General features: G+C 47.6%; 1 protein-coding gene across 1 annotated transcript in view; it reads right to left on the reverse strand.

Moving 5' to 3' along the window:
- Positions 1–11,087, reverse strand: part of CS (citrate synthase) — a 29,174-nt gene extending 18,087 nt beyond the window's left edge. Inside the window, exon 1 of the mRNA XM_024256408.2 lies at positions 10,787–11,087. Within this exon, the coding sequence (XP_024112176.1) occupies positions 10,787–10,828 (42 nt within the window). The 5' untranslated portion in view covers positions 10,829–11,087. The remainder of the gene's footprint in view (positions 1–10,786) is intronic.
- Positions 11,088–11,331: the final 244 nt, after the last annotated feature.

Here is an 11,331-nt window from a genome sequence, read left to right on the forward strand (position 1 = left end):
TGTCCCAGAAACTACATCAGCCCAGCAGGAGACCTTTTAATTGAGGGTGGTTGTTTGCTGTGGTGATTTTTTTTTAATTTAATTTTATTTTATTTTATTTTTTGGGACGGAGTCTCACTCTGTCACCCAGGCTGGAGTGCAGTGGCGCGATCTCGGCTCACTGCAAGCTCTGCCTCCCAGGTTCAACGCCATTCTCCTGCCTCAGGCTCCCAAGTAGCTGGGACTACAGGCGCCCGCCACCACGCCTAGCTAATTTTCTGTATTTTAGTAGAGGCGGGGTTTCACTGTGTTAGCCAGGATGGTCTTGATCTCCTGACCTCGTGATCCGCCCACCTCAGCCTCCCAAAGTGCTGGGATTACAGGCGTGAGCCATCGCATCCGGCCAGCTAATTTTATCTTTTAAACTTTTCTTATAGAGACAGGGGGTCTTGCTATATTGCCCCGGCTGGCTTTGAACTCCTGGGCTCAAGCGATCCTCCTACCTCAGTCTCCCATAGTGCTGAGATTACAGGCATGAGCCACTGCAACCAGCGAACTTTCTGTTTTGTTTTGAGACAGAGTCTTGCTCTGTTGCCCAGGCTGAGTGCAGTGGCTTGATCTCGGCTCACTGCAACCTCCGCCTCCCAGGTTCAAGCGATTCTCCTGCCTCAGCCTAGCGAGTAGCCAGGACTACAAGCACCCACCACCATGCCCAGCTAATTTTTGTAGTTTTTTAGTAGAGACAGGGTTTCACCACATTGGCCAGGCTGGTCTCAAACTCCTGACCTCAAATGATCCACTTGCCTCAGCCTCCCGAAGTGCTGGGATTACAGGCATGAGCCACGGTGCCCGGCAGATTTTCTGTTTTTTGTTTGTTTGTTTTTGAGAAGGAGTCTCGCACTGTCACCCGGCTGGAGTGCAATGGCACGATTTCAACTCATTGCAACCTCCCTTTCCCGGGTTCACACGATTCTCCTGCCTCAGCCTCCTGAATAGCTAAGATTACAGGTGCACACCAACACACCCGGCTAATTTTTTGTATTTTTAGTAGAGATGGGGTTTCACTATGTTGGCCAGACTGGTCTCGAACTTCTGACCTCATGATCCACCACCTCGGCCTCCCAAAGTGCTGGGATTACAGGTGTGAGCCACCGCGCTCAGCCTGACAGACACTTTCTAGCACCCTTCAGTGTCAGGTTCAGTCATATTTTTTGCTAAACCTGAAGCTTAAAAAAAAAAAGTTTTCAGAGGAATTTTAAAGGCAGCAATTCATTGGTAAGATTGCTCAAAAGGGTAGAGTAGAAAAAATTCAATTTAGGACAACTTTATCTAATGATGTAGAGTACAGAGCACTTGATTTGGAGTTAGGAAAGGAAGTCTGGGCTCTAGTCCTAGCTCCATTACTAATTAACTAAGACAACCAAAGGAAAACAATTAACTACTATTTCTCTTCCCATTTCCATAATTAAGATAACAAACTACTTAACTCAGAGTCTGATTCTCAGGCTCCAATAAGGACATATATGCAAAAGTAGTCAAGTCTTGTTACTTAAAATGTGACCTCCTCGCCAGAAGTATTCACATTTCTTGGGCCTCAGACCTACTGAATCCAAACAGTTTAGATATGGAGTTACCAAGGACCAAGTCCTAAATTAATGTTCTGCCACTTTCCCACTGTGTTATCTTGGCTATGTAACCTAATTTCTAAGACTCAGTTTTTACATTTCTAAAATGGTAATAATAAAAGCCAATTTCAGAGTAGTTAAGTAAACTAAATAAAATAATTTTCATAAAGGCATCTAGAGAACAGTGCCTTGTGCATAGCTGAATTCAGTAAATATTTGTTTCTTAGAAATGTGTTGGCCTATCACCTACCACCAAGTGTCAGAACTTCCTGGGAGTTGGATCCCGGGAAAGAGGCAGTCAAGCCTGAGGCAGAGGTGAATGGATAATTGCTTCCAGCTGTGGAATACAAAATAAAGTCCCAATTTTCTTTCCTTCTTTTCTTTCTTTCTTTCTTTTTTTTTTTTTAACAGCCATCAAGGAAAAGATACCAGTTTTCTTTTTAAGGGTTTCTTGACCAAGAAGGGAGGAGTCTCAGGGAGAGGAAACAAATTTAACTAACCCTAATGGCCACCAGCAGACCAAATGACTCTAGACAGGAGGTGCTTGAGGACTGTAACATCAAAGGCTACATTTCATTTCCTCTACCCTGTGGCTGCCAAAGAAAGCTGCTGAATGGCTCTGAACAGTACATTCAGGTTATGTTCATTGATGAGACAGGTAGATTACAAACCTCTGAATCATCCCTGAACTTCTACCTCCCAGATTCTCCCCTAACCCTGGAGGTGTGACAGTTGGGCTTTTGGCTTCTGGATGCATGCCACCTGTAGAGTCACCTTACTGGAACAGCAGCTCTCAGGAGAATCAGGCAGTCATCTCACTCAATAGGTCAGCTCCTTCATGGGGAGAGATGGAGAGGGCTACTTCCAAAGACAAGGGCCTGGCTCACAATGTCTGACAGCCAGTATTCTCTATAGGGTGGAGGTGGCGTTATCACAATCACGAAGAGGTTTTTCCCCCACAATCACTAAGAGCTCATTTGTTGCCACCCCTTACAAGAACTCCTCTAGTGAGTCTGCCATTATTGACAGAGGTGGGCTGTAGCCCTCAAATGTGGTAAGATGAAAAAATATAAAAATTAAAAGAGGCCAGGTATGGTGACTCACACCTTCCTGTTCTCCTCTGCCTTTGCCTCTTTTAAAAAGTTCTAAGTTGCGGCTGGGCACCGTGGCTCACGCCTGTAATCCCCGCACTTTGGGAGGCCAAGGCAGGCGGATCACAGGGTCAGGCGATCAAGACCATCTTGGCTAACATGGTGAAACCCCGTCTCTATTAAAAAATACAAAAAATTAGCCAGGTGTGGTGGCAGGTGCCTGTAGTCCCAGCCACTCGGGAGGCTGAGGCAGGAGAAGCTCCGGGAGGTGGAGCCTGCAGCGAGCCAAGATTGTGCCACTGCACCCCAGCCTGGCTGACAGAGCGAGACTTGGTCTAAAAAAAAAAAAAAAAAAAAATTCTAAGTTGCTAGCCAATCAGGACAAATACAAAATGTGAGGTCCCATTCCAGCCAATGGAAACTGGAACTGGACACAGCAGTAGGGTGGATGCGTCAGGGTATAAATGACCCTGTCTCCTTTGCTCAGTGTACTCTCGTGGCAAAACTGCTGGCGCGTACTCTTTCTGCAGAAAGTATAAAAATGGCCTTGATGGCCGGGCGCGGTGGCTCACGCCTGTAATCCCAGCACTTTGGGAGGCCAAGGTGGGCGGATCGTGATGTCAGGAGAGCGAGACCATCCTGGCTAACAGGGTGAAACCCCATCTCTACTAAAAAAATACAAAAAAAAAAAAAAAAAAAATTAGCCGGGCGTCATGGCGGGTGCCTGTAGTCCCAGCTACTCAGGAGGCTGAGGCAGGAGAATGGTGTGAACCTGGAAGGCAGAGCTTGCAGTGAGCCGAGTTCGCGCCACTGCACTCCAGCCTGGGCGACAGAGCGAGACTCCGTCTCAAAAGAAAAAAAGGCCTTGCTGAGTAAATTAAATTAAATTAATTAAATTTATGTTCAAGTGCTATTTCTTTATGGCACCAGGGAACAGCATTTCAAACAGGAGGCTGAGGCAGAAGAGTCGCTTGAACCCAGGAGGCTGAAGCTGCACTGAGCTGAGATTGTTCTACTGCACTCCAGCCTGGGCAGCAGAGGAGACTCTGTCTCAAAAAACAAAACAAAACAAAAAAACCCCACTTACTCAATATAGGTTATTTTCCTCTTACTCCTTAGCCTATTACCATCACTGTTCCACATCTAGCACCCTCACCCTACAGTCAAGAAGCCAAATTTTCTTTGATTCTCCATCCTAGGTACATCCAGACTCTGTCTGTCCTTCCGCATATCCAGGATATGTCCTACCACACATCCACATAACATTAAAACCTCGGGGGAGGCTGGGCGCAGTGGCTCATGCCTATAATCCCAGCATTTCTGAATTAAAAAGCAAGACTCTGTCTCTACAAAAAATAATTTAAAAAATTAGAAAACAGGCTGGACGCGGTGGCTCACGCCTGTAATCCCAACACCTTGGGAGGCTAAGGTGGGTGGATCACCTGATGTCAGGAGTTCAAGACCAGCCTGGCCAACATGGTGAAACCCCATCTCTACTAAAAATACAAAAATTAGCCAGGCGTGGTGGCACATGCCTGCAGTCCCAGCTACTCGGGAGGCTGAGGCAGGAGAATCGCTTGGACCCGGGAGACGGAGGTTGCAGTGAGCTGAGATTGCGCCACTGCACTCCAGCCTGGGTGACAGAGCAAGACTCCGTCTCAAAATAATAATAATAATACTAAAAAAAATTAGGAAACAAAACAGAAAAACCTTGGGGAAGAAGCTCCTGATTTTAACAGGGACTTCGTCCTTCATCAACAAAAGATCAGAGCTTGCCAAGCCAGCAGGACTGGCTTAGCTGATGGAGCAACACAATACACTAATAACCAGTAGGAAAAAATCCTGTGCTACAGACACTTCCAATGCAGAAGGAACAACTTGCATTCAGAGAACACTAACACAAATAGGACAAAGGCTCCTCTCTCCCCAGAACCAGGTCAGAGAACTAAAGCCATTTAATGTGTGTGTTTCACAATGGTGATACTGGAAGTCGGTTTGGCACTACATGGTCAGGCCACTTAAAAGCCTGAGCAATCTACAGATTTCATACTTTGACCTCCTTCATACTTACAGACATTTCCTTAATAATTCTACCTAACTGTCATTTCCCAACAGTCTCTTCACGTGAATAGTCACTGATCATGGCCAGGTGCAGTGGCTCATGCCTGTAATCCCAGCACTTTGGGAGCCCAAGGTAGGCCGATCACCTGAGGTGAGGGGTTCAAGACCAGTCTGGCCAAGATGGTGAAACCCTGTCTCTACTAAAAATGCAAAAATTAGTCGGGCGTGGTGGCGCACACCTGTAATCTCAGCTAATCGGGAGGCTGAGAAAGGACAATTGCTTGAACCCAGGAGGCAGAGGTTGCAGTGAGCCGAGATCATGCCACTGTACTCCAGCCTGGGCAACAGAGCAAGACTCCGTCTCAAAAAAAAAAAAAAAGATGCACTGCACTCAGGAGGACTGCAAAAGATACTCCTCCAGCTTCCATCTTCAGAAAGGAATCACAAGTCTATTTTTGTTTTTTGAGACAGAGTCTCTGTCACCCAGGCTGGAGTGCAGTGGTGCGATCTCGGCTCACTGAAACCTCCACCCCCTGGGTTCAAGCCATTCTCCTGCCTCAGCCTCCCGAGTAGCTGGGATTATAGGTGCCTGCCACCGTGCCCAGCCAGGAATCACAAGTATTAAACTTTCCTTTCAGTAGGAACACTTACTGTTCTTTTGTTGAGACGAGTCTCACTCTATTGCCCAGGCTGGAGTGCAGTGGCATGATCTCAGCTCACTGCAACCTCTGCCACCCGGATTCAAGCAATTCTTGTGCCTCAGCCTCCCTAGTAGCTGGGATTACAGGCAGCTGCCACCACGATTGGCTAATTTTTATATTTTTAGTAGAGACGGGGTTTCACCATGTTGGCCAGGCTGGTCTCGAACTCCTGACCTCAAGTGATCTGCCCACCTCAGTCTCCCAAAGGGCTGGGATTACAGGTGTGAGCCACTGTGCCCGGCCAACACTTATTGTACTTTAATTTAATGAACATTTTTTTTTTTTTTAAGAGACAAGGTCTTGCTATGTTGCCAGGCTGATCTCAAACAACTGGGCTCAAGTGATTCTCCTACCTCAGCCTCCCAAAGTGCTGGAATTATAGACATAAGCCATCATGCCTAGCTAATAAATATTTCTTGGCCGGGCACGGTGGCTCATGCCTGTAATCCCAGCATTTTGGGAGGCTGAGGCAGGTGGATCACGAGGTCAGGAGTTCAAGACCATCCTGGCCAACATGGTGAAACCCCATCTCTACTAAAAATACAAAAATTAGCCCGGCGTGGTGGCATGCGCCTGTAGTCCCAGCTACTAGGGAGGCTGAGGCAGGAGAATCGCTTGAACCTGGGAGGCAGAGGTTACAGTGAGCCAAGATCACACCACTGCACGCCAGCCTGGGTGACAGAGCGAGACTCCATCTCAAGAAAAAAAAAAAAAAATTATTGAACATCTACTTATTATGTGTACACTAAGTATATACTAGTGAATAAAGAATATAGGATCTGTCATCATAATACTTTCTCAGGAATTAGAAACTATTCCCTTACTTCTGCTAGAAGTTCTTAGAAGTTTTACGGCCGGGCGCGGCGGCTCACACCTGTAATCCCAGCACTTTGGGAGGCGGAGGCGGGCGGATCATGAGGTCAGGAGATCGAGACCATCCTGGCTAACGCGGTGAAACCCTGTCTCTACTAAAAACACAAAAAAATTAGCGGGGCGCGGTGGTGGGAGCCTACAGTCCCAGCTACTCCGGAGGCTGAGGCAGGAGAATGGCGTGAACCCCGGAGGCGGAGCTTGCAGTGAGCCGGGATCGAGCCACCGCACTCTAGCCTGGGCGACAGAACGAAACTCTGTCTCAAAAAAAAAACAAAAAACAAACAAACAAAAAAAGAAGTTCTCCCTGACACTTTAGGGATTTACAAGAAACTTTTCCAGACCCCATCTTACTCTGCAGAATCATAATCTGAAGGTAGGATCCAGGAAACTGCGACATAAGCAAGCATTACAGGTGACAATGCCCACTGTGAGTTTACAGACCTTTTAAATTAGCATCATGTTAAAAGAAATACACAGGGCTGGGTGCAGTGGCTCACGCCTGTAATCTCAGCACTTTGGGAAGCTGAGACTGGTGGACTGCTTGAGCCCAGGAGTTCGAAACCAGCCTGGACAACATGGCAAAACCCTGTCTCTAAAAAAACTACAAAAAAATTAGCCAGGCATGGCTGTGCGTGTCTGTGGTCCCAGCTACTCAAGAGGATTGCTTGAGCCCATGAGGTTGAGGCTGTAGTAATAGCAAGCCATGTTCGCACCACTGCACTCCAGCCCCCCACCAAAAAAAAAAACCCAAAACAGAAAACTAAGGAATTTGTGCAGTTGAAGCACAGTTGAAGCCAGAACTGAAAGATAATCAGATGCTAAGAAAGATCTATTGCTACAGTTGCCTCATTACTGTTTTAAATTTCACATCCTACTCTGTTGCATAAAGTATTGACACAGGGCAGAAAGAATTATTGTGTGGCTTTATTGAAATCCACCAAGTCTGGTTTCCCTTCTGCTGCCCCTTGGATTTTAAGTCAGGAGTGCCAACTCTATCACTGCTACCTACCATAGTATTCTTGCTGCCTCCCCATGCATTTATTCACCTGCTACCAACCTAAAGGCCACTAGGAAGACCAAATGCAGTCATCTCACCACTAACACCCCATAAGGCTTCCCCTGCCATTCTAGTATCAAGGAATCACCATTACTTTGGGTAGGCTGATAGTCAAAGTGAAGGCACAGAGATATGAGCCCTTACCTTTAAAAAATTTGGGCTTTAAAACCTAACTAAATATTTTGCAGGACAAAACCAACTCGGTTTTGTTGAATCCAATTTCTCAGTAGGACTTATACAGGTGATGTTGTACAGTGGTATAAGTCCAGTGTAAAGAAACCATTGGTTCCTTTGCATTTAAGAGTCTTGAAAAAGTCTAGAAGTAATCTAGAAACATCTTTGAATTGATTTACTCAGTTTCAAACATACTAGCTTGGAGAAGCAATTTTCAGTGGCTCAAGAGACAGTTCCCTTTAGCTAGGGTTGGTTAAGCATGTTGACTTCAAAAGTCCAGAAGTGAACTGTAGCCCTACTTCAATTCCTAGCCCAAATCCAAACCCAGATCATCTGTGAAAAGACATTTTTGATGTCACAAAACTGAGTCACCCACAGATAATACTAAGGCCATTGCTTAGCATTAATGCATTTGGATAAACAAGAAGTCAAATAATCTCAAAGCTCTCTGAGTTAGCGTCTCTCTAACTCAGGTGTTTTAAATTATGTAACATTTAAATTATTTGACAGTGAAAGTAGAACAATACAACAATGACTAATTCACATTTTGTCTCCTAGTAAGGTTAAAAAAATTCGCCAGTCTGGCCAATATGGTGAAACCCCGTCTCTACCAAAAATACAAAAAATTAGCTGGGCGTGGTGGTGCACACCTGCTAACCCCAGCTACTCAGGAGGCTGAGTCACGAGAATCGCTTGAGCCTGGGAGGCAGAGGTTACAGTGAGCGGAGATTACGCCATTGCACTCCAGCCTGAGTGACGGAGCAAGACTCTATCTCAAAACAAAAAAAAATTTCTTCTCAGAAAAGTAAAACTACACCTGACGCTGAGACTCAAAGTGGTAAGAGTCAGTTCTCCCTGGTGAGAAATTACTGCCTCCCAAAGTCTACCTTACTAGCAAAAGTAAAATTACCAATTATGACTACCATTATCCACAGGCTAATCTAGAAAGCACAGGCAGGTGCTAGCAATGCTGACAAGCCAACAAGCTTCTTGGTATCCTGGTCATATTGCTTATTTCTCAGGAGATTTCCAGTCCAATAAACTCATTATTGGGCTTTGCTACCCCCCACCCTTTTTTTTTTTTTGAAACGGAGTTTCGCTCTTGTTGCCCAGGCTGGAGTGCAATGGCGCGATCTGGGCTCACCACAACATCCGCCTCCCGGGTTTGAGCGATCCTCCTGCCTCAGCCTCCCAAGTAGCTGTGATTACAGGCATGTGCCACCATGCCTGGCTAATTTTGTATTTTTCGTAGAGACAGGGTTTCTCCATGTTGGTCAGGCTGGTCTCAAATTCCCGACCTCAGGTGATCCACCCGCCTCTGCCTCCCAAAGTGCTGAGATTACAGGTGTGAGCCACTGCACTTGGCCTACTTTTAAGGGTCAAAAGCCTTCTAATGGCTTTCAACTGATAGGTTACTAGGATCGTCAGGCCATCTCTAACAGGAAAATAATGGTACCATAATTATGTAGTTCTGTCATCCCAAAAGTGTTCTGAGCTTCCCTATAGGCTTAAGGAGCAAAATAAATTCAATAGGTAAATCCCAAGGCTTTTTCACATTCACTGCAGGGTTAGACTATCTGGTCTGGGTTAGCAGCTCAGAAATGAGCTAATTATAGTGTCCCCCATTCTGCCAAAACGCTATCTAGAACTTGCTTCATTTCCCAAGAGGTTTCCTTACCCTTTTCCCCAGCAGCAGGAGAAGCAACAGCCAAGTAAGACAAGCATCTCCCAAATGCTCAGCTAGTACTTGCCACTGGGTGCCTGGAAGAACCAAGGTAAATCTTACAAGTTTCACCTTGTGCCAACCATGAAAAATAACGCACAGCAGGCCAGGTGCAGTGGTTCACACCTGTAATCCCAGCACTTTGGGAGGCCGAGGCAGGAAGATTACTTGAGCTCAGGAGTTCAAGACCAGCCTGGGCAACATAAGGAGACGCTGCCTCTACTAAAAATAAAAAAAGATTAGCCAGGCGTGGCGGTGCACACCTGTGGTCCCAGCTACTCGAAAAGCTGAAGTGGGAGGATTGCTTGAGCCCAGGAGGTGGAGGCTGCAGGGAGCCTTGGTCACACCACAAGACTCCAGCTTGAGTGACAGAGCAATATCCTGTCTCAAAAAAAAAAAAAAAAAATTACATACAGCAAGCCAAAACCATCCTAAGGCTTTCCTTTCCTTCAGATGCTGTCAGCTTTAAATTATCCGCAGGAAAAACTAAGTTCTTTGCAGAAGTCAAGGTCACTTGTGGGACTGTCCCCTGCTTGGATTGGAGGGCTGGGACTCCCTCAGCACAGCAGTTTCTGTCTAAAAGGGCCAAGTTACTTAGAACTAAAAGTACTGCAATTTGAAATTGAAGGCATCATTACCTGCAACAGTATTTCTATGACCCAAAAGGCAATCAATACCAAGTAAAGGATCCCAAAGGAGAGAAAGTTCCTGGATAAAGTAGACTTAAGATCAACGGCATAACCTGGGTAAGCAAGTAGTATGATGGTCATGTGACCTTGGCATTAGTATCTCTTGCCGAGGATCTTCATTTATTGGCCTGCAGTTTGGTGGAACCACCTTTCTGGTTGTTTCTGCAATCATGTATGATAGTCATGCAGGAGGTTGTACAGAAGTGCTCCACCCCACCCAAGCTCCTCCTATATAAAAAGTGCAAGAGTCCCAAGGACAAAGAGGAGGGCCTGAAGGACCCACTCTTGTGCTCGGCGTGGTCACCGAAGGCTTAAATAATAGGCTTGGAGAAATGGAAACAGGCAGTTCGGGAACTGACAAGGCCCTTCCTACAAAGCAGAAGACGAAATCAGCCACTGCTCCAGAGTGAGCACATCTCTTCACTCCCGCTCCCTCCACCAAACTGACTGTAACTCCAGTGAAACACCATATCTCTAGTCTCTACCAGAGGTTCCTGTCTCGGCTCCTTGCTATTTCAGGGCCACGCATCCCTTCCCATTTCAGACATGCAGGGTGACAGCAGGGTCGGCCTCCTCTCGCGCTCTAGACTGCGGGCCGAGGGCGGGCGGCGTGCACTTCACCCCCAGGAGCCAGAAGGGAAGCGCGGCACATGGTCCTGGGAGCTTCACGCAGGGCTGGCGGCCGGCCAAACGCAGGGCCCTTTAAGGCGCGCAGGGTGCGCACGGGTGTGGGAGGGAGACCCCGGCGCCGGAGGGCCTGCGGTCGCCTCAGCCCCACCCTGGGACGGCGTGCTCCCTCCCCTCGCTGCTCACCTTGGTTCCCAAGAGCCGGGCGGCCGCAGTAAGTAAAGCCATGGCGAGCGATCTCCGGGATCTGGTGGGGAGGTAAGAAGGGGAGAGAGCTGCGGCAGGAACAGGAGCCGCCGCCGCTGCACCAGAGGCCGCGCCGACGGGTTGACAAGGTTGAAAGGAGGCGGCTGAGGGAAAGAGTAGACGAACCGGCGGCGGCGCCCAGCCCGGGGTCCTCAAGGAGGACCCGCCCACTGGCCGGAACCCGAGCCCGCCCCTCTCAGGGGACTCTTCCCGGGCCCGGCCATTGGTCTGGTATGGAAGCGGGGCGGGACCTTAGCCCTTGACAGCAGTTGTGACGGGGAGGATTGGACCGCCCGGATTAGGGCTAATTAACGGTGGATGGGTGGCGGGCGGGGAAGTGCGGGTGGCTAAGTAGGTGCCTGAGAACTCAGTTAACTTCCCTCTTGGCTTTTCCCTTTGACCTTAACACGTTTGGGGTTATCTCTGAGGCGAATACTAAAGGAGACGCTCCAGGACTCGACCTCTGAAGGTCCTTGGAGCCAATT

This window comes from Pongo abelii, chromosome 10 (genome assembly GCF_028885655.2).
Source record: "Pongo abelii isolate AG06213 chromosome 10, NHGRI_mPonAbe1-v2.0_pri, whole genome shotgun sequence".
NCBI classification, from domain to species: Eukaryota; Metazoa; Chordata; class Mammalia; order Primates; family Hominidae; genus Pongo; species Pongo abelii.